At 42.3% G+C, this 24,382-nt stretch overlaps 1 protein-coding gene across 2 annotated transcripts in view; it reads left to right on the top strand.

Moving 5' to 3' along the window:
• The window catches only part of LOC122876393 (E3 ubiquitin-protein ligase HERC2-like), a 292,777-nt gene that overhangs the window by 25,601 nt on the left and 242,794 nt on the right, over positions 1-24,382 (top strand). For both annotated transcript variants that reach the window (XR_006378068.1, XM_044196685.1), the window contains exons 3-4: positions 17,086-17,128; positions 18,818-19,052. Coding sequence is in view for 1 of the 2 variants with exons in the window: in XM_044196685.1 (XP_044052620.1) it covers positions 17,086-17,128; positions 18,818-19,052 (278 nt within the window). In the remaining variant the exon portion in view is untranslated. The remainder of the gene's footprint in view (positions 1-17,085; positions 17,129-18,817; positions 19,053-24,382) is intronic.

Here is a 24,382-nt window from a genome sequence, read left to right as displayed (position 1 = left end):
TTCTTGGTTATGTATACATATTAAATTGTGTGTGTATGTGCACACTTGCATACAAACACACTTGTGCATCCACAATGCGGCAGCCCTGCCCATGCCATTGTTGGTTGGGGAGCGGGTACCCTGTCCCCATCATCTGGTTGTGACACCCGCTCTGTGGGACGTGGCAGCTCCCTTAGAAACCGGCAGAGTTCCAATCATCTACATGCCATAACCTTACGGCCGCCTTTGTCCACACCTCCGCCAAGATTCATTTGTGTCGCCCCAGCAGGTCTGACCGCTGAACAATTCCCGGGCGGAGCAGGAGCGAAATACATTTCACTGATTAAAGATATCTGGTGACTGTTCTACATGCTGTCAGCACATTGTTAGTGTTTCCCCACCCCCAACAACCCCTCCTCTCTCCTCTCTCCCACTCACCTCATGTATGTCTCTCTCTCCTAGACTCTCCCCCTATACTCTTTCTACTTTCTTCACCTCTCACCCTATCCTACCCATGCATGCTGTAATTTCACTATACCGGTACAGATAATCTTATAAAGTTTACTTTATAGAGTAAAGTTTACTAAACACCATGCATTTCAATACTTTTTAAAATTTATTTTTCTTTTTTCTACTAACATGTTATGGTTTTACCACTGACATCTGCTATTCTGCAAAAAAAGTCTAGCAAAATTTACAGTAAAGGGAAACTTAAGCGAACTATACATAAATGGCAAAAGTGAAACAAACTTTGCTTTGTGCTGGACAAGGCAGAGGACAGTTGATGGAGGATGGAGTAAAATGACCACTAATGTTGGAAGAACATGATGTGTATGCACTATTATCCGTGTGTGTTCTCAGTGGCTGTGTGGCCTGACCTTGGGCTTTTTGCAGTATCCTCCTGCAGCGGCATCCCAGCCAGCTGTAAAATAAAATGGAGGACGGCACGCACACAGTAAATCAGAAATAGCTGGGCCACTTTGTACCGTATGTGTTTAAGAGTTCCATACTGCAGTTAAAAGGCCTTGCAACAGGGGGGTGAGGTAGGGTGAGCAGTCCTGTGTAAGAGATATGGGGCATCTCCAGGCCCTCTTCCTCACTGTGATCAAATATCAGAGTTGACAAGTTACAAATGAGGTGGTCCTTGCTATCTTTTTTCTATTTCCTTTTTCTTTCTATTCTTTTATTTTTGTCTTTCTTTCTGTCTTGCTTTTCACGTCTCTACTCATACTCTACTTCACACAGCACTGCATTAAAGAGGAAAATGCAGAACTGCGTAATGACTATGAAGCTTTTTATGCACATGTAGCACTTCTCCAGACCAGCAGGGGACGGTGTTACTTGACATGTAAATTGAGATGCTTGAACAAATATGTATGCACAATTAATTAAAGAACAAACATTTTCTCCTTTGTTCTCTTATTTGTTGTTGACTTTGTTCACATTCAAGTTTTAGCCTATTTCACATTATTAGTTTGACTGAACTACCCTGCCTACGTTGGCAGAAACACACAAATACAGAGTGGCCCATAACTTCAAATGACTTGATCGTTCTACTTTCTTCACTAGGTACTCCAGTATATGGGTCACATGTTTTGGAAGGTGGAGATGGAGGGGGTGTGGGAATTGGCACATCTTTTTTTGAACATTTTTCCCATTTCCATTTCAGGAGTCACCTCCAAACCCTAATTAACAGGGAAAGCCATCAAATCAAACTTTACCAATCCCAAAGGTGCCGTCGGCAGGCAACTGGCACAGACGTTCCCAATGCCACTCTCTCCTGCCACCTTTTGCTCCACTGTTAACTGACTCACCAATGTGCCAGTGTGTGTGTGTGTTGGGATGTGCTGGAAGGTGTACAGGGGGCAGAGTTCAGTGAGGATGACAAGTGCTGCTACTGTTATGAAGGGCAAAGTTCTGGAGACATCAAACCCTCCACAGGCTAATCATCCATGTGCGTGTGTGTCTGCAGCAGCACGTTCATGCAGTTAGTATTTGTGGTTGTGCGTTTGAGTGCGTTTGTATGCATTTGCCCACGTCAGAGGCGACAAGCGAGTGTTAGATGTCAGTCAAGGTGAGGGACTGGAATATGAAGAGCAGTAGAGTGGTGCTCTCTGTGACACCAGTCCTGTAGACAAGGGTTAAGCAGGGAATAGGGAATAGTCCTGAGGTAATAGCATGGAGGCGGAGGGTTGATGAAGGGTGAACAAAGGTTATGCAGTGTTTCACAGACATGACACCCTGATATGCTTTGTTGGCTCATTTGATAGGAGCATGTGAGTGAAGGAGTGTGCCCTCAAGGGAAATTTAATAGCAGTCAACATCAGCCTTTACACTATGAAAGGAAAAAATAGGGTAAATATACAAGACTGTGGTAGCAGAATAATTCAAGAATGTACTGGCGTAGCTCGGGATGTGTAAGTGTATCTCTCGCTCTCTTAAGCCAATAGGACCTATCTATTCCTAGCCTTTATTTCATTCATCATTCAGCCTATTTCTAAATATGAAAGCCTCTGTGTACACATAGTAAGGACACTCGTCATTAAACGGATAGACTCCAGGGTCTCTCCTCATTGTCTCATCCACTCTCTTTTCTTCTATTAGATTCATATCTGATATTTAGCCACAGAGCCACATTATGCTCTATTTTCTCCAAGTCTAGACAGAAACCAAAGGCTGTGTCTACCTCACACTACAGACCACAGAGGTAACTTATTCCCATGTGTGAAGCACTATTCTGAAAACCAGACAGGAGCTGATGGGCTCTGAACTTCAAATTTGGTGTCAGGGGCCCAATGGCATCTAGAAAAGGGTAGCGGGCGAACACTTGACCTTCCATTAATTGTCTCCCATGCATAACCACTTGTTAATTACTGGAAGAGCCAAAATGGCTTCCAAAGCTAGTTTGTAAAAGGTCACTTACTACTGGGTAATGAACAGTCTCAGTGGCTTTCAAGTGTGCTGATCTCCTGGTCTAGTAGGCCGTCACAGGCTAAAGATGTATGATGTTGTAATGTAGACGCTGCCTTTGAGTAAGAGGAGATGGAGGATGGTACTTTGTCTTTCAACTTTCTTTGACCATTGTGAGGATTACCTGCCAGTTAAAGTCAGAGTCATTGGGTTGAATATAAATTCCCTGCAGACAGCCAATTCAACATTCATGCCAAATACCATAGTGTTCAAGTGGAATGAATGTAAGCCTATAGACGTGCGAGATGCCAATTAATAACCTTGTGGTTCATAACTTTATTATACACACACACACACACCCACCCCTCCCTCACCTTATTAGCCTCTGTCTCCATTCTCTTTATCTTTTCCACCTAGTCTGCATAAGGAGAATATATACATTCTTTGTAGTGACAGTATTATCAGGCAGGGTCATCTTTTTTGCCTCTTCAACACAATATAACGATAAGGACTTGTGTTATTTTAAAGAACCTGTTCAAAGAGAGGAGCGATAATGCAGCGATAACGTGATTAAACAGAAAGGTTTTATATGATGCACATTAACAGTTTTGTCCCCTTTCATGTCTCAGGAATGATTACCATTAAGTATCTCTCCTGCTCTTTATTGCAGCTTATGAAAGCACCTAAATGGCAGCTCAGCAACTGGGAGTGAACTTTCTAGGCTTCTTTATGTATTTCAGATTATTCTTAAATGTTTTCCCAGAGGTGTTTTTCAGTCAGCGGTTTTGTTTTGCATCTAGATAGCACTTTCTTTTTTGTCCTTACATTTTTGTCACATGAGTATTGCACAGTGATATTAAAATTTAAATTACAGTATAAACCCCAGCACAAAGGTCTGATCCCATATTGTGCTAACTCCACCCTATCCATCTCATGCCTGTCTTGGCATTGTATCGGGGTTATACGCAGATGCCTTGCATCACTACACACTTGATTGTTGGTTAGGAAAATGTGCTGGCTTCAACCTTGTAGGGGTCTATAACCTTTCAGAGGGGTAAACATCAGAGATATGCAATGCCGGCTGATGTTTAGCGGTATATTCTCACCTCTTTCATTCTCCTCCTCTTTTTCCTCTCTCCTTCTTTACCCGTTTTTTAATAACTCCTGGTATTGTCTTGGTCCTTGCTGACAACAAAGGCGATAAATGCAATGCCTACTGTAAGTCCCTGTGGTTAGGCCTTGGACATGACACGTGTCAGCCTATGATAAATTGGCTGTGTGTCTGTTCAATTTCAAATGCAAAGCTCTAGAGAGAAAGAGAAAGAGAGTGAGAGTGAGAGAGAAAGAGAAAGGAACACGATGGAGAATGGGGTGAGAGAGAGAGAGTGTGCAGGAGAGAGATCCCGGCATATTTCTGGCACAGGGTGAGAAGGATGCCTCAGATGCTGGATGTTAGTGTGTGGGGTACAGATAAGGCATTGCACAAGTTTGAGAGCGGGATGCCCCCGTCCTGGGGTTTGGGAGGTGAAATCTTGGCAGCAGGACAGGTGCTAGACAGTGGAGGAGGAGATGAAAGGGGGGGAGAGATAAAGAGAGACAAGGCATGAAAGATGAGAGAGCTCTTTTCACAATGCTGATGAATCACTTTTCGCTGATGTATCCACAAGCAGTACTAACAAATTTGCGTCATCTAACTCTGCCCTCTTTGCTTCTATACGCGTGTGGCCAGTTGTTTTATTTCTTTATTTCTGTCCTTTACTTTTGTCTTTTGCAGGGTGATGAGGCACATACAGTAAACTGTGTGGGACACAATGCTTTGAAAGTGAAACAACAGAGTGTAAAAAAAAAAAAAAAGAAAGAAATATGCGGTGCTTCCAGGAGATGCCTGGCTAATAATCTGCCTGTGCTAATCAGTGCAGCTGGGCTGGGAGAGTTGGCGCTCTGACGCCAGACAGCCACGCAGAGCGTTGGGGAAGAGGCAAGGATGTGAGCCAAATCCAGCTTGTGTCTCCCAGGCGGAGCTTCACTGGAGGTGTGTGTGTGTGTGTTGTGGGGTGCTGAGTGAAGAGAGAGGAGAAAGCAGCTCCTATACCTTGGGATGCCTGCTTGATGCCTCCATGGGAAAAGAGGAAACGATGGCACTCTTCCTTAACAATTGGCCTGCGAGGTGACAAAGCCGATATTATGGTAATGTCAATCTAATCACAGCGAGAGAGAGAGATGTCCTGTAAATCCTTGGCAGAGGAGTGGCCTCGCAAATATCTCAAGGTCTCCCTGTGTGTGCAACCCCCCCACCCCCCGGCCTCGCTCATTTTAAGAACGATCTCTTTCTCTGAATAGGATGGCACATTTCTCCCGTTTGCTGCAGTGAATCTTGAATGGTGTGATGCATTGCGAAAATAGCATGTTTTTTTTATTAGCACAATGAGTTGATTTCCCTCGGTGGTTAAGGCAACCTGGCAACTTGGCACTGTTCTCTGTGTAGTTCTTTATGACTACCCCCTTGAAACAGCTCATTTTAGTCATCTCTCTGTTTTATTCTCTCCCAAACATTCTTGTTTTGACTCCCTGCTTTCCCCAGCAATCTCGATGCTTCATAATATGTAGCGTGAGACTCCCATCCTGTACATGTCGTTTTGACCTTTGTCATTTTTTGTCAATGTCATTTGCAGGTGTGTTGAGGTGGCTCGCCACTAATGCACATATTTGATAAGAAGTTTATCTCTCCCAGAATTCAAGAGGCCTGTGAGAAGGGACACTGGTTGGTCTGCTGACATCCCCGCTAAACCATCCCTGTAGGAAAAATCTTGATATTATAAACGTCTGCCCACCACTGAAAGATAGACAGAGAGAAGGGGAATGGGACAAAAGGGGAACAGAAAGAAAGGTCCAAGACAAGTAAGACCCTGACTGTGCTGAGCCAGGAACTGTTTTTTTCCCTGTGATCTATCCACGGCTGAACTCTCTGACACCTCATCTGCCGTGCTGACGAGACGTCGCCGTGCCTTAATTGAAGTGGGTTTGTCTCATCCCTGCTCTCCCATGATCCTCTTCTCTATGGGTCAGTGAGAGGTGGGGGGAACCCCCTTGAGTACACGGCATTGGTGGGATTGCTATTTGCCTCCTACCGCCCCACTGAGAGGATGTTAGATTGAAGTTATTTTATGCTTGGCTTAACTCTCTCTTCCACTCTTCTGCATCGGATCTTCTGCTCTCTTCTCTTCCTCTCTCTTTTTTTCTCTAACCTACCGCTCCCCCGATCCCACCATTCTTAAAACCTCTCATGCAGCAAGAAGGGAGGAAGGCATCCGTTACAGTGTGAAACTACTGTGATTTTATGGAGGTCCTGCAGTTGAATAGGTATACTTTTCCCAGTGGAGATCAATTTTGTTTGAAATGACTCTCATCTTTTTTCATCTCAAAATGCATTGAATTTGTTTTCAGAATGGGGAAGGATCTGAGGGTGTGGAGAAGTGCCATCTTTTGCTTACTTTGTTAAGAATAGGTTTAGGAAAGTCACTACACCACATTGACGTCCTACCAACAGCCCTGTTGTATAGTTTGGTGTCAAAATTGTGGCATCTATAATGTTTTTCTCCAGTTATTAGTTACATTCAGAGTTTAAGTTACTTTCACACTTAAGAAAAGTGTTAGTTGTTAACACTATACACTATGCAAAAGCACATTGTGCATTGCTTGTGTGTGTGTGTGTGTGTGTGTGTGTGTAGGCACATGTGAGTTTATACGTCTGCATGTGGTATCCTGTGTGAGTACGTGGCTCTTTGTTTGTGTGTCTATGTGTGTGTTCTGGAGTCAAGCCTGTTTGTAGCTCTAAGTGTTGTGCGCATTAGGGTGATGAGGGTAATGATGTGCGAGGCAGTTGTGTTTTGTGCCAGGGCGACCCTGCGGCTCACACCCCATCCCCAGCCCAATGTGTTTCTGATTCTCTCATCTCTCATCACCAGTCAGCTTCTTCTGACAGCAACCGCATACATATGAAGTTATCCCACAAGCATGTGCACATGCATATACACTCAGACACATATATACTGTATACTGTATCTATACAGTTAACACAGAACGTGCACACATACCTCACGCACTGTCACGTCTAAGTGCACATATTGACAGCCACATCAAGATATGCGTACACACACGCTAGATTTTTTTTAGCTACACAATGGAATGATCACTCCACCCAGCTACCTCTTCTTTTTTTTTTCACATGCAAGCGTAAAGCAATATTAAACCCAATTCCAAGGGTGAAATGGTAAGGTCATTACATAAGTAGATTCACCATTTTGAGATGCAAACATGTGGGTAGACTCACATTCACCCATATAGACGTACTCCCAAAAACCTGTCAGAAACATGCCTCTGCATATTGATTTCTCTGTTGTCAATGCGATTAGAAAGATGTCTGACATTCCCTGTATTTCCCACCTACCACTGTGGGGGCCTGGCTGGGACACAAAGGCAAATATATGACAAAACCTTCTTCAGCACTGCTTACCTTTATGGTTCACTGCCGTAATTGGCCTAGGGTGAACATACCCGCTCGACACTGGCAGTAATGTATTTGAGAAGATATTGAAAAAGCTGATGAGGGAGACACAAGATGTGTTGTAGAATACAAAAGTTAATAATGGTGGGGATTTTGATGAATGGATCTCGAAATGTATCCTGATATTGGTCTAAATTGCATTCTTTTGCTCAGTTTTTTGTGTTTTAATTTATACATTCTCTGATTGACTATGCAAGGTGCTTGTGCCATAGAAGAGACCAGTTCACTTTGTGTGGAGGATAATGCATGCAGAAGAAGTACTGTTGTGCTATGTATATATAAATGTCCATGGAGATAATGCAGACAACACTACGAAACCTTCCAATACTGTCATCACATAGGCACACAGTGAATGTGTCTAAAAGAGTCATGGACTCAACACTCATACAATGTGCTTTTGAGTACATACATATCATTTTATTGCTGCATATATCACCCCCACACTGAGACATCTGAAAAGAGAGCTTGATCTATACCAAAACATTAATCATCATTCATTGTATGTTAATAAATTCAGAATTTCTCCATTTACCATGCAGACGTCCACGCGTGCTGGAAATGCAACCTTTCCAGAGCTCATAAATCACACACACTGAGTCATCTGACAAAGTACCCCAAACACAGGCTGAGGCGCTGCAATCCCTAGGGCACAAACACACGCCATCTAATGTGGCGGAATCAGAGCGGGGACCAGAGCTTTCTGACGCCTCTCGCCGATGCTCCGCTGCCAACCCCTACCAACATGGAACAACCTGGGAAAATAACAGGCAGAATCAGAGGGGCTTGTGGGATGCCCCTCTCTGTCTCTGTCTCTCTTTTGCTAGTTTCGCTAGTCTTTTTCCCCACTGCCCCTAGGGGTTGAGGCCATGTGCAAACAACAACACTTACACCCAGAGGGGTGGTTGGTGCTGCATACAGTGGGGACCACCTGTCTTTGCCTTATTAGATATATTTCACCAATGGAACTTTAAAAAGAGAGGGACTGTGAATAATGTTACTTGCAGCACTTGAGTTGTCTGGCTGTGCAAAAATGTGGACTCTTGGTGCCATTTTAAAAATCCTCAACCAAAAACAAAATAAAATAAAATAAAAAGTATTTGACTGACTGCTTGAGAGGTAGCAGCTATCACCATAGTATCAATGTTACTTTGTGCAACTTTATTTATGTGTTTGTGGAGTACTTGTTTTATGCAGCAGAACTGTAATGTTTGTTAACCATAATCCTAAAACTAAACTATAACAATACATCTATGCTTTAAACATTGCAGATAATGCATTTTTGTTGAACTCTTTAGAACATAGATTTTAATGAAAGTATTTTAGATGATTTTATTCAGTCTGCACTCTGCTCTCTTCCATTTGACACAAATTGCTCTAATCTGGTGGTTCAGAGAGATTACCAAAGCAAGAAGGAAATCTGAGCAGATACAATAGCTTCTTCTCTCTATACCACAGCAGCACAGATGAAGAGAAACAGATTTATCTGCTCCCAAATTCAGAAGCCCAGTAATAATGGGTGCTATTCAGGTGTAAGGCTGTTATTTATGCACCTACATGACAGATTAAATTATTTTTAGCCTGCGGGGAAAGGATCTCCATTGTGTTTCCCTTTACACAGAATAATCATGTCTCTTTACCTTTTAGCAAAGTGGTCACATGATCTCTGTTCTGTATGCACTTGCTTTATGCTTCAGATTAAAAGATTAAAGGCTTTGTGGTGAGGAAAAAGACACAAACAGCAGCCCAATGAAAACCATGATACTGTCAAAAAGGGTTCGAGTCAGTGCTACAGTTGTGTTGTATACATTATAGAGGAGACCCTCTGTAGTGCGATTAGGAAGATAATGTCATCACATGTTAATGACCGGAGTGTTTGCAGTGTGCAAAATGAGTGCCCTCTGATATGCAAAGCACTTCTGCTGAGTGTAGAATTGTCTGTATGTATGGAAATCCAGTGAAAATAAAGACGCTAGCCTGTGCAGTTTAGAACAGACAGCATTATTTATCCCCTTTTCTCCTTTTCTCTCATTTTCCTCCTTTTTACCCCCCTTTGGGTCTCTGGATCCTATCCCATCTCTCCTCTGTTTCCTGGGCCTATCCCTGGCTCCCTGGAGACTGGAGGACGAGTGGTATTTCTGACTCTGGAAGATGGTCGTGACTAATTGATTCAACATCTGATGGAACGTGTGTAACGTCTCTTTTCCCCCGTTGCTCTAGCCATGCCACTTGCTCAGATGAGAAGGAACCATTAATGTATTGTGCATATATTTATGTACTATATGGCTGTGTTTGATACGAGAAATATGTTTATGCCAGCACTGTCTGTGTTCCTCTGTAAACCCCACGTAGTGTTGTCCCTGGTAATCTAAATTATTACTGGACTGTTTGATGTTATCCTTAGAGAAAAGAAATTCTGTATACCAGTGCATTCCCATTGGTCTCATAACAATGGATTATATGGCTAACACTCAAAATACTCCCACTTATGTATCTGTTAGATCGCTTTGTATTGTTTTTACATGTTTTTGAGATGGTGCACCACATAAACACAATTGATCCCAGAGGTGATTTGCTGTAAGAATGCATCTTAATTCACTTACTGAAGTTAAATCTTCTCTCTTTCTCGCCATCTATCCTCTTCCCACTGTCTTTCTCTCCTCTGGTCCTCTATCTTTGTCTTTGTGGTGTGGTTTTGGGAAGAGTCCAGAGACCTAATGAGGCGGTTCTGATGGGCCCACAGGTCTTGAAGCTGCAGCAGGCCACTGTTGATGCCCACTCCAAAGTACCTAATTGATCTAATCATTTAGCCGATTGGTCAAAGTAATCAGTCTCTGGTGGGCACACACGGGATGAACAATGACAAGTGTTTAGTGGCTGCAGGCCGGTTTCCAGTCTCTAACTACAATAGGCTGGAGGTAGGTAGCGCTGTGTGTGTGTGTGTGTGTTCGTGTGTGCATAGATGCCTGTTTATTTACTGTATGTGCACCCAACTCCCTGAAGTGTCGGTCTGCTAAAATGCCTTAGTTTATAAAAAGTTTATGGCTGTTTTCTTTGCTTATCCAAAGTTTCTGTTTATGAGATACATTTTTGATGAAATCTTGATACCTAGAATATAAAGTTCTCATTCAAGCTCACGTGGAGTGGATAATGTTTTGCATGTAATTTTGAAGAACAGTGTAAAGTATATTTCAAAGAAGTACCCTTCATTTACATCTTTAAAGGTCTACAAAGCAAGGTGCAATGGAACTTCCTTTATGAGGAAGACACATTCAGTATATCGTCTTGATGTGGAGAAGGCCACTAGGGAATGATCAAGTGTGCATCCCATCGACCCGCATCCTCTTCCCCATTACCCTGACATTTCATCCTTACATTTAATTCCAGGCCTTTCTAAAGAGCAGGTAATAGTGCAGAGGGGTACAGGGACCCAGAATTAAGCAGTTTTACACCGAAGGGTAATTTGGTGTGATAAATGTGCCGTCGCTGGTAACTAATAATACATATTTTAAGTAGCAGCGGCGTGGCTCCGCGGCCCAGTAAAGGTAGCATCATTATTAATGTGGGAGTCGCTGCGTGTTTTAGTCAGGGTTACGGCACCAAGGTCAGAGCTACGTTTCACTGAATTAAAAGCCATTTTGAGCTATGGCACTCCTAATCAACTCGGACCTAAAGGTGCATAGCTCAGTTATAATGAGGCACCAATGAATTTAAATAAACAGCAAGATCTAGTGATTTATAAAGGCAATGTGCTATCCTTATAGCTCGTTAGCCATGACGGATACTCTTTATTCTCTGGGCCTCTTTACCCACAGGACCCTGAGCTTTTAACCAAGTAATGTCTGCCTCCATTGTCAGCGGATACGCATTCGGAGCAGGACACTTATCCCCGTCATTATGAAAAGTGGAGACACAATACAAGAGTAATGGTAATGTACACCATCCAAATAGATGATTTTTCTCCTCCCCTCCCTCCGTTTTTCGCCGATGTAAAAACTACCCCAGAGTTTTAGGCCCATGAATTCATCATCATATTTTTACAAAGGGTTTTTCATATATCCTGAAAGGAAGCATAATCCTTGATAGTGCAAATCTTTTGCATTTAAAGGGGTACTTTTGGTCGGGGAATTGATGGTGATGTTTGAGGGGGCTGTAGAGAAAGGAAAGTTCTAGTTTTTAGAGTGATCACTTATATGAATTATAATATTTTTATGAGTGAAAAGAGTCAGTGGCTTATTTCAACTACTTTACTTTGAAATAATAGAAACTTCTACAGTCAATGTGCCACCATTAATATGCTGATTAGGAACTTTCTAGAATAATGATGTTTGATACTCTCCATCGCCAACATTTTAGGAATTAATTCTTCAGCAGTCCCCAGTCTGTTGGCAAGGGTAACCTTTTCCCTTTATTTCATTTTCTTTTCCAATATTGATCTGGCCTGTTGCAATTACAGATATTGCTCCTGGTTTTGCATTTCTTAGTCTAATGACCCTGGGAGGATAGTACTTCAGCTGGGGGCAGACAGGGCAGTGAGGCGTGCACATGACTCCGCCTCTGGCCGCCCCCCTGCCGCTCCTGTTGGGGCATGCCAGGGCATTAGCCACTTCATCAGGTTCTTTGTTGCCCGCCTCTCTTTTGTGTTGCCCTTGAAGGACGTTGCAAGCAAAGCCATGGCTACAGCCTCTTCTTTACATCTTCATAAAGCTCCAGTGGTAAAGAAATCAGTGGCTTGGGATGGGCTTTTAAAAATAAATAAAAATTAAATAAAATTTAAGTTCTGGGTTCAGGATGTGTTTCCCTCTCTTTGATTGCAGCTCAAGCAGCTCATGTTAAGATGACTGGCTGTATCACTGCACGTTTTATGGCATCTATTTAATTAAAGAGACTTCCTTTTAAAAGATGAATTGTATGAGAGTATGTCATGAGAACTACTACAAGGTAAATACTGATATTTTACCACTGAAAGAATAATTAGTTCAGTTGTGCATGAGCAGGTACCGTATCCTGATATGCACTACACATTTCTTTGTATGTGGCAATACCTGAGGCCATTCTGAATTTAAACTGACATCAAATATTTTCATTTTCCAAAGGACAAAAGTGTTGACTCACCTCCAAAATACACTTGTTTGATTTCCCATGTGAACATAGTACACAGTGACACCCATAGCTTTCACCATTCAGAGACTCACTCACTCAGCCTCTCACTGTGCTCCGCATTTCAGAGTAATTTTCACTCCTGACACCACGGCTCTGCCTACCTGCCAATTTCTTTCTCGGTTCCTGAATGGGTGATTTGTAAAGCCATGTTCACCTCAACACTCAGAAGATTTACTCAGGAGTGAGCTCACCAGGTGTTTGAGCTGTCAGTTCACTCTGTGTTCACAAACTTGCTGAAGGGAAAGTAATAGCCATACTCAGCCAGTTGACTCAGCCAGATGAGTTGCTATTGGAGTAATAGTGGAATACATATGGTCATTAATATTGATTTGTGACTTGCAACAACAAAAGATGGTATCATTTCATGAAACCATTTTACATTTGCGGGAAGCTGGTTTCCTGTACTACTTGTTTTTCTGAAAAACATTACTTGCACATGCTAACAAACTTGTATTCAGTGATGTCACATTTCTTTAATTGTCACGACAGGCTGAAAAGGAATCTGTGTGATCTAACATATACCCATTCTTTTAATACCTGCATATTTGCGGCTGTCTGCTCAACTTCGATTTGGCTACACATCTTCCAGCTTTTTCTTTTCCTGGTTACCCTCCCTACCTCCTTTTACCATGATTTATAAACAAGCTGTAGTTGTTTTGGGGGCTGGAGGTCGTTGATTTGTCTGCCTCTCCCCGTAGGTCATTGAGGTCACCATGGCCCCGGAAGCATCAAGCTCCGAAAATGAGAAGCCCCGCTTGGCTCTCCCGCTGGCGACCGGGAGCACCCCTTGCCCACGCCCGCCCTGATGATTAATGCCACCCCCGTCCAGCCACAAACCTTTCTGCCTCAGATAATGCCAGGCAGCAAGCGCGGCTGACACTTTTAATGTATAATTAAGTAGAAAAAGTCAGCACTGGCTATGCAAATTTTTTAAAATGATAAATGACGCTGTACAGCAGCAGGGATTGATTTGGTGTAAATGAAACTAATTAAGGAAATGTCAAACATAATTAATAAAACAGGTTTAAGCTGCAAAACATTGTCAATTGAATGAATGAGGAGGCATTGGCTCCCATTGTTCAGGCTTTATTTAGGTCTTGTGTTTAGCTTGTTCTCTGCTCCAGAATGCTCTCTCCCCTCCTCACTCCCTCCACCACCAATTCCCTGAGAGGGGGGAAAATAAATTTGCTTGTCTCTCCGCTGACTGTAGAAATTAATTGCTGAAATCTTGTCCCATCCAAGTGTTACATTCACACGCAGGACATTAACATAACTAATTTGAAAGAGCTCAAATGACTGCATAATGGAGCTCCGTCACCATGCATGACAGTCGCTGGTCATACCAAATTAGCTTGGTTTTATAATTGAAAATTTCCCCCTACCCGTCAAATTTTTACACCCTTTCCCTTCTTTTTCTTCATCTACTTTTTCTCTTCTTCCTTGCTCCTCTTCCTTCCATGGTATCTTTCCTTTCTGTTCCGTTTTCTTGATAAGAACAAAGGTTTTATAATTTACAAAAAGAGTGCTTGACCTATAATTAGAGGAGTGAGGGGAGAGGAAGGGGAGTGCCAAGTGGTGGCGGCAGAGTCAGATCCTTAGTCCTGGTAATGATGCTGGAGACCTTGTGGCCCCCGGGGAGGCAGAAGAATAATGGGATGGGCTATTTTTATGGGGGAGCAAAGCAATGGGCCACCAGCCGCTGGGATGCTGGTGCCTGGGTATGGTGCAGAGCAGCAGGGGCTAGCAGAGGGCTAGTGGGGGGCAAAGGAGGGTGAACACTCAACCTGCCACACTGCCAGCTCTCTGCCCTGCCCATCAGTTCTGTACGTCAGCCTGATGCACCACTGTCAGCCTCTGTGCCCCCACACCAGCCGCTGCCCTTGCTGCAGAGAGAGAGAACTGGGTGAGTGGGTGGATGAGTGGGTTGGAGGGGGGTAGAAACATCTGCCACTCTGAGGATAACAGAGGACTCAAAGATACAAAGTGACAGGGGTATCACAGTGAAGTGATGTCTGGATACTCAGATAAATACACATTAATGGCCATGTGTATAAACTACGAAGACCTGGATCAAATAATACTTAGAGTTATTAAGTATTAAGTTATTCTTAGAGTTTGTTTGAACCGAATTGGGAAAAACAATTTGCATGTGTCAGGATGCTAATCAGACTTAAGAAAGACTGCTAAATTAACCTAATACTCAACTTTGACCATCTACAGTAAAGTTTGCAGCAGTCAACTGGAGTTTTATATCCCACCCATTTTGCACTTTTTAAATGTAAAACAAAAAATATCTAAAACTCTAAATGCTATTTATTATTTTGTACTGTTTGACCCAAGCCTGGTGCTAACACAGATATCGTTAATAATGTGCCTGTGTGCAGAGTATTGCATCAGACCTACGGCTGCCAATATTTTTGTGTTTTGGTTCTACACACGCTAAGCACTGCTATTTATCATACTCCCACATAACAATTCTCAAGAGTTAAAGGAGCAAAAGAAAACAAAAACAAGAAAACAAAAAGTAGAAGAACAAAAGAAAACAAAAAATACAAAACAAGAAAATAAAACTCTGGAACAGTCAGTCTTTATTCCCATTGCATTTTCATTCTCATCTTTATTTCATTTTTCCAGTGAGGATTCTTATGCTTGTAAAAGTAAACTTAAATCCTGGACTCGTGTACTGTTTCTGTGTTCTTTATGCATGGCAGTAACATACCATAGTCCCACAGTCAGACATAGAGTTACGATGATTTTTGCAGAAATGGTCTGTGCTCTGCAGGTATATTTTAGGATTTCTGTGTTTAAAAGCCTGGTCCTTTAATGGATATCCTTTTATTATCCTTTACATTTTGGTTTCTTATTTCTAATTATTCCTGTGACCAGAGAAACTGTATATAGACTGGTCATTAGCAGTAGTTCATAATGAGTGTGGTCCGTCCTGTGAGCTGAATTTCATATGAATTATTACCATATGCACTTCTCCAGGAGTACTCAAAAGCCTATAACATACCCGCATATTACAAGTGGTGTTTCTTTCTGGTGCCCAAGTTGGAGCTGAAGTTACAGTCTCTTGTGTTTATTGCTTGGTCTTGTTCTGTAGTAAAGAAAGTCAAAATTGACTATATCGTATTGTACATACAGTAGTTCATGCATACTTTGCTACAAAACGCAGAGCCAAAATAATAATGTTAATGGTGGAGCTCACAGCTGGAAAAAAGTGTTGACAGCGGAGTGACTGCTGCGGTGCCGGCCTACAAAAGTCTTTTGCAGATGTATTTCAAGGTGGCAAGTTAACTGACCTCTAAAGAACATTAATATTTTGTATATTTATTTCCAAAAAAGTGCACTGCCAACATAAGTGGATAGTATGTAATTTATAGTATGTATAGTATGTTCGTAGTATAGCATATACTACGAACATCTACGTTACAACAAGTGTTGCATTCGCATTCCTGTGATAACAGCAACATGTATAAATCCCTCGAAACATGCAGTACTGTATTTCTCATAAAAATCAGTGACCTGTTTTGCACATTTTCCCTAAAGTTTCCAAGTGGTATTTCACCTTTCATGTTATTTCCTTTAACACATTTTGATACGACTCTTTCATACAACCCAACCCTTAAAATGCCAAGGGTCACAAGTCAAACATATGCAGCACGGATTACAATTTATTACCCCATATTTGCCTGATAATTTTTCTCTCTTGACAAGCTTAGGTAAATCATATAGCCTACTCTATAATATATGAGGACTCGGCTGGCTTGATGAGTAAAGTCCATTGCTATTGGCTGCTGTCCCTGTGGTGTTTGAGTTCCCATAAGACCAATAAGGCTTGTCTGTGTTCCAACATGACTGGAATCACTGCAGGAACAGGTAGAGGTCCAGATATTTATAGAAACCATATGCAAATGGATCAGTGCCATGTTGGATTGTTAGAGCAGAGAGGTGACAGTTAAATACATGTACATAGAAGGAGAAATATATAGGCTTCTCCCTCTCTTTGAGACAAGTCTAATCTGTTGGGTTGGCCTCCTCTCCTCATTTCATTTGAATATATTCAGCTTGGACTCAGACTAAGGAAGTGTCTCTCCCCTCCCATGTATATTATTCCTTCCCGCTGAAGGCTCATTATTTTACAGCAGGGTGTGTGAGAGGTGGCCCCAGTCTCTGAACTCTCTGTCGAGGCTGTATTAATCAAACTTCACACATCGGGGAAGGGTCTACCCACTGACACGGCTCGGCTCACTCTGCACTTGAGGACAAAAAGAAAAACACGCAACCTAAGCTGTTACTGTGAAATATCTACTGCTTTTGAAGATTACCACTTTTAATTATATTCATGACAATAGCCCCACACCTTTGTCTCAAAGATAGTCCATGCTTACAAAGTGTTTTACTGCATTGTTTGTCCATTTCAGTCAACGTGTCTTATGTTAACATTGTCCTCCTGTTTGTTTTCTCCATAGTGGACAACAAGATCTTTGCATGGGGAAATGGCACCAGTGGACAGTAAGTGAATTTCAGAAGTGAAAAGATCTAAATGAGTGTGTGAACAGTGCGTTTTCCCTCAATTTTTGGTATTACAACACTGTTCAGCCTTTCATTGCCCTCGCTTTGACAGTGTGTCAAAGGATAAGAAGGTACAGTGATACTTTAGGGAACTACTCAGGTGTCTATAAAAGTTCATCTACCATTGGTTAGTTTTGTTCTGCCCAATGGTCATTCAATTGCCTTATTCTCTTCTGACAATATACTGTAGAGCAAAGTATTAAACTGCAGAAACACACTCTGACAGACAAACAGACAGACGTAGTTATACACAAACGTAAGTTGTTTTCCTCCTGATGAGCTTTCTTGTTAAAACTTCTCCAGCCAGGAGCCAGTCTGGCTGTAATGAAATCTAAGGGCCTGGGGCTGCAGTGATTCAATGGCCCTCAAGTACTCAAACAGCAGCACAGGAGACCTCAGAGAAATACATAAAAGAAACAAAGGCATCACTTCTCACTCTTTCATCATCTCCCATTGTCCCTTATTCTTCTTCTCTTGCTCTGCATCTTTCTGTCTGTCTGGCTCTCTCCCTCTCTCTTCTCTCATGATGCTTTGACCCCTCTAAGCAGGTCGAGGCTCTCTAGTGGGGAGCTTATAGTTGGAATAGCCTATAGTTGGAGCTCCACAACACCCACTTGCAGAGCAAAGGGTGAGCATCTCCGTTACACAACTGGCACTCTGATATCTGAAAACTCTTCAGCTCTCCTGTGTGTCTCACTGGAGGCGAGAGAGGAGAAGAGTATGAGGGAGCTGTGTAAATTTAAACTGGCAAACTTTCTGATGGAAATAGCAGTGACCCCAGAGTGGTCTTGTCTTGAGTTGAAGCATTGTTGTAATCAATACAGGCTCTCGTGGGGATGGCGGGCGAGGACCTTTCGTTCCCCGTTTGTGGAAATAATGGAGAAGACTGTTTGTTATTTTTCCCAGACATGCCGCAAACTAGCAGATATGGCCGGGGCATTGCAGGTTATGACGCTGGCTCAGGGAAACAAATACAAAGAGGAGCATTTTATCAAGAAGCAAACAGCAGAGCTCCGTTTGAAGCTGCTGGGAGCTCACAGGTCACAGGGGTGCTGGGGCTGCGTTTGTCCAGCTCATCTTGAAAAGGGGTCTTGGATGTTCTTTGTTCACTCACACTAGGGACTTGGAGACAGAAACACAACTCTCAGCCAAGGCCTATGTAAAGTCATTTGTACAGCTACAAATTGAGTTAGGTTCAGTTGTTATTTCTTCCCTAGGAACGTAAACCTGACCTCACTGAAATATGCCTGTTAGACACACTATATGTGTCTGTATAGAGAAAACATCAGAAAGACAACACCACAGTATTTTTGCTGGGGTATCTGCTAAAGAATATCTACCAATCTTTAAAATGACTTGTTACTTGTTAGTTTGTTAATCACACAAAAATTATTAAATCAATGTTTAATTTTTCTTCATGTGTTAAACAAAAACATAAACAACAGATTTTTGTAAAACAGTATTTTATTTTCATGATATGATTCCACTGAAAGTTGATAGAAAATATTTGTTCTATAATGTGCCATCAATAGACAACTTTCTCCTAAACCTTCCCCCCCAAACCTTGGTATATCCTTTACATGATAGAGAAGAAAATGTCCAACTTTATTTTCTGTCTGCTTTTTCTAGGCTGGGTGACGGAGAGAGGGCAGTAAAGGACCAGCCAGTCAAGGTTAAGTTGCCACAAGAACTGAACGTTAAAGGAGGTGACGCAGATGTGGATGTTGCCAATATAGTTGGTGTAGCCTGTGGAAGCAGACACTCCTTCATATGGACTGAAACTGGGCAGGCCTACAGTTTTGGGAACAACTTTTACGCCCAGCTAGGCTATGACTTCCAGAGAGCTGACTTCAAAGAGCACCAGGTATGAGGATAATAGTATGTTTACAATGGTGACCAAGTCAAAACTAAATACATGATTAATGCTGGTATCTCCTGAATATCTGAAACGCTTTGAGTTTGGTTTAACATTCTTCATATTCAGTATAAGCATAAAAAGCACAAACAACACAAAACTCAAAAAATGTGCACTCATCACATTAAAACCAATTGTGATTTTCTAATGTCCTCATAAAGCATCTACATCATCTCTACAGTATAATATCATTAGTTTTTAATTCATTGTTGTGTGAGAGAGGGGCCGATAGAGGCGGGCCTGTGTGATGGATACCTCAAGGGCCTGGATGGCTCTTTGCTGGTTGTCTCTCTATCTCTGTCCTTACATGGCTTACCATACAGTAGCATGCTGCTGAACCATACAAATCCTAAATTAAGTGCTGTGGAATTGAAATTGGCTCTCTTGTGAAGTGTTCCACTTGCATTGGAGCTTAATTTTGCCTACTCATATCATTTGATTCAGTCCCTCAGTCCCTCTTTTGCTTGCTGCAGCCCATCGCTCCCTCTTCCTTGTCATGCAAAATAAGCCCATTTACCGCAATGTGACAGTGTCTAGGTGAATGATTGCCACTCAACACTTGATATATGGATATGTGCTTCTGCACATGTGTATATTATATTTCTGACAGATTTTCCCAGTCTCTTGCAGTTTCATTAGTGCATTGTTATACATTAAGTCTTTCAGTTTTTACACCTACATATTGTAATGGATGAATTAAAGAAGAGGAAAGACACTATGTGGCAGACTATTTCAGTCCACTGTCTCTCACTCTGCCCAAATATCGTTACATCGTTTTCATCCGTTTCTCCTTTGCTGATGTCAGTATAGAGAAACTTATTATTAAAGCCTTTTGAAATTGCTGCTTATCTGTTTAGTCAGTCAATATCTGATTTGTCTCTGTTGCTTTTGGATAAAACTGACTTAAAATCTTTAGGCGTTATCGACAGACGGTTTACTTCAACAGCAGTATTATCAACATTATTTTTTGCCTCACTACCGCAGTCAAGTGTTCACTTGCTGCTTTTATAATTAGGATACTGTTTTCTTGTTACGTTATCTGTTGTTCCTCTGGCCTTGTTCCAGCAGTAACATAAGACAAATTCCCAGAAGAGAAGCCTTAGAGTTCATATGAGACTGGCCTCACACTGGGTGGGGGGGCAGAAAGTACCCAGCCACCTGGGAGCAGTATGGAGGCCCAAGGGCTCCCTGATAAAGGCCACTGGGATTTGCATGACTGCACCCAGCCCTCACTCTTTCTGCTAAAGCAATGGATACTGAAGGTGGGAAATGCAGCAACAGTGGCAGAGAATGGGGCCTGGTGGTATGTGTTTCCCAGAGTCACCCTTTCCTCTCATTCTTGCCATACCAGTGGCCTCTGATTGCCCCAGGTGGAAGCCCAAACCTGGCCCTCTCTCTTGTATACCACCAACCTCCATCTTCTTTCATCCCTATTGCCTCCCTGTGCGCGATTTTTTTCAGTACGTCCAGAGAAGCTGCTCCACCTCCAGTTGTCCCCATACTCCATACTACACGATACTGTCTATTGTTGTAAAGAATCTGTAGGTTGGAACTGCCAGCTTCACCCCTAAGGCTCCGTTTCTCTTTACCACTTGAAATGGAGTGGTAGCAGACCACTGAGATCTGAGAAACACTATATTCTGTTCTTTAGTGGCCCAGTGATAAGGTGTTGAGATTCTGCTCACACCTGTGAGCCCATTGTTCAGGCCCGCTATGGCATTTCACCTGCAACAGACAAGGTTAGACAGAGCTCCCATTTAATGGTTTGATTGACATTATTTTAATGGCACACCGTGGGGAGCTATATGTCTGTGAACGGAAATGAAAGTTAATCTTATCCCCCCCCCCATGTCCCTGCCCTATCTCTCTCCTCTCATTAGGACAATGACAGTGTCATTTTCTCAGGATTTTGAGGGATGTGTTTGTATGCAGATAGGACAGTCCTTCTTTAGTTCTCCATGTGCTGCCTAATGTAAACATTTTGATAAGAATTAGTAGTCACTGGCTATGTTATTGCGGTAGCTTTGGTGGTATCAAGCCTGTATCATATACCATAGTTTTGTTTTTGTGTGTATGAATTTTTCTCTCTGTATACATAACATAGCTTAATCTCTAAGCAGGTTAACACCTCCTAGCTGAAAATGTACCACCCATTGTCTGTATTTCTACAAATCTAGGCAAAAAGCAACCGTGGGAGCATGAAAATAAACTCTGTTCCTAAGTGTGACACGTGTGCAGCTTGAGTTTGGAACGGCATCCGTGTTCAGCCTGGCTGAGCACAACTTGTTTGAATGTCATATTTATCCCTGTGTTTTGTCAGAAAATTAACTTCCTGTGAGTTTGCGGCAGAGCCGAGCATATGGCCACAGCTCTCTGGAGATGACAGCCTAGCGGAGCGGGAGCTCGCCAGTGCCGCTGCCCTGCTCTGGCGGCAGATGCTCCGGGCTTCTCCGCGATTAAGTGGAGATCATCACTGTTTTCTTTGAGCACCGCTGTGCCTTGTACTCTGAAGTGTTCCGTTAATCACTGCCTGCCTCCCTGCCTTTTCCACACAAGCTGCCAAAACACTCATTAAGTTTGAATCTTCCTCTCACCACTCGCTTGCTCACCAGCTCGATACATTGCGTGACTGAATCTTAGCAGTCACCCTTTCTGCAGGAACACAATGGCACCTGTTTGCTAGAGGGATCATAAAAGCCATAATGTTTTTGTACACGCTTTTTTGAATGGTATATGTGATTCCATCTCGGGCTCTATTCTGCTGTTCATTCATTTTTAAGGCATTGTGTACATACTGTAAAATAAGTGTCAGTCTTTGTGCTACTGAATGTTTTCTCCGGTCTGTGTACGCTGATGTAGTCTGTATTTGAGTTTCTCCCCATGCGCTAAGATGCTGCCTTGTTTCCAGTACAGGCCTCTGAGGGGAGTGACGCCTTTTCTACGCTTGTCTTTTTTTTTTCCAGTGGTGCCACTGCCTCCTCCTCTTCCTGCATGTTATTAGGGAACACTGCTAGTCACATTACTACGTTATCCTCTGTATGTGTGAATGTGAGTGTACATTTGATATATTTGAGTTTATGGAATCGGAATGCAGGTATAATGTAAAACACAACTCTGGTCCAAGAGAAACAAAAAAGATAGAAATTGAGTCTTTGTTAGCCCCCTCCCAGCCCCAGTATCACACATCCAGTTGTGTTGTGTGTGTCTCCTAAACAAGCAACCATCCATTGTGATTGTTAAACATTGTGACACGCTTTAACCCTGATTGATCTTGATCTCCGACACAAATAATAATGTGATTACAGGCTTTTCTCTGCTTCTCTCTTCACAGCAGTGGAAAATAACATTAGATATTTCCTTTCATGTTAATCGCCTTGGTTGGAAGTGTACCTCAGTGCACCAATAGGCCTCAGTAATGCCTCCTTTCTTCTAAAAAAAACCCCCCATCCAAAATAACCTATTTGCAGCACACCCACACACACATTGCTTAGCTCTGTAACACCATTATTCTGCACCCATCAAAGCCTGGCTTGCTTGTCCTGGTGCAGCGATCATTCCCCCACAATAGCGGGATGGCATTACTGTGCTTTTGAAAGCATTTGCATGGCAAAGCAGTAACATGCACATTGTAAATAAAGGAATTGATCCTGTTCATCGCAGGTTGGATTTCCTGGATAAAGCTGTGGGAAATGGATCCCTACGCCATCTAATATTGATATACAGACCCTGTTTCCTCATCCTTAAGTTTACTTTGCAATAACTGTCTGCTTCTTAATCTTGACAGGCAGACACAGAAAAACCTATGTGGTTCTCTCTGCTGCATTGGTTACTTGGCAGACACGCTGATTAGTGCCTCTTTTACAATATGTAGATACCCAGATAGAAAGCTGGCCCTATTCATTGAGTCCAAGTACCAAAATAGCAATTGCTGTTCTCAATCAACTATGAAGAAATTGGTTTGCATTGTTGAAAGAGGTTGATTAGAGACTTTTTGAAGAGGCTCTTGAAATTACTTTCAAATCAGGCTGATTTGACAGACAGCTGTTTCAATATTAATTTTACAGTGTAAGGTCAGCAATAAAGGATAATATTTTTTATCATAGTTCATACTGTATGAGTGCTATGCATTTGTACCCTCTAGTCCTGCATATTGTTATTCAGCACAATAAACATTATCTCATCTACTCAGAATCAAATCTATTCACAACTGTACAAATTGCCGCTGTGCTCTTGGCAAGGTACAGCAAATTTTTCGACGAGGAAATTCCTTGTCAGGAGCAGCCAAGGGAGAAAGTGTCAGTTTGATACCACAAGTACACTAACGGCTGTGCGGGAGCATAAGTGTTCGCTGCGCTTCGGTGATGGTGCGTTTGATTTCAACACTGACCACCAGTGATGCCAACCCTGTAGCCCTCAACTGAGCTGCCTCTTGAGACTTGAAGGTAGATGGCCCTCCCCCACATCTCACTTCAGACTGATGCTGCTGAGAGAGAAAGAGAGAGCGACTGAGAGAGAGGGAGAAAGTAAGTGAGAGGCTGGCAGACAATAAAGTCGTTTTATAGTATATACTTCTATCACTTGTCTATTGTTACACTGCAGTTACAAGCTATGCAGTATGTGGGAACTCAGTGTGGGTGTACAGCGACCTAGACTACTATACCTACCTCCCCTAGGGGCACCTCAAAGGATGCTTGGGCTTTGCTGAAAAATGAGAGGCAAAGCAAGTGAGAGACAGGGAAGAGAGGGAACAGAGGGAGGTAGTCTCAGCTGTGTAGGAAGGCTCACCTGCACCTCTGGAGATCCTGCGTCTTTTCAAAGGTACCAAGACAAACCCATCTTTGTGACTACTCCCTCCCTCCTCTGACTTATTTAGGGGTCACAGTGTTGAAATAGTTCAGTATGATTACTTCTGCTGCACTCTGGAACTCACTATAGGCATTCTTCGTTGTTGCTTTTTACCGTTAGATGTTATGCAAAGTTTGCACTTGAAAAATGCATTATTTTCTCAGTGTGAATGAGAGAATATGGTGTTTGTGACCTTGTTTCAGTTTGAATCATATGCCCCACTGTTTCCTAATATGCCTCTAGTGTATGTAATGCTGAAAGCACATTTATTACACATCAATAATTCTGTACATTTCCTTCTGGAAAACTAATTCTCATAATAGGATTTTGTCAATGTGATTTGAATAATGATCTCAAAACATCCCATTTTAGGCTACTTAACTAAATAGAATATTACTGATTGCAACACTTATCCATGGTTGGGGTTTTGGTAA

Source organism: Siniperca chuatsi, linkage group LG5 (genome assembly GCF_020085105.1).
Source record: "Siniperca chuatsi isolate FFG_IHB_CAS linkage group LG5, ASM2008510v1, whole genome shotgun sequence".
NCBI lineage: Eukaryota > Metazoa > Chordata > Actinopteri > Centrarchiformes > Sinipercidae > Siniperca > Siniperca chuatsi.
Note: the sequence above shows the minus strand (reverse complement) of the source record. Positions and strands in the feature narration are given on the sequence as shown.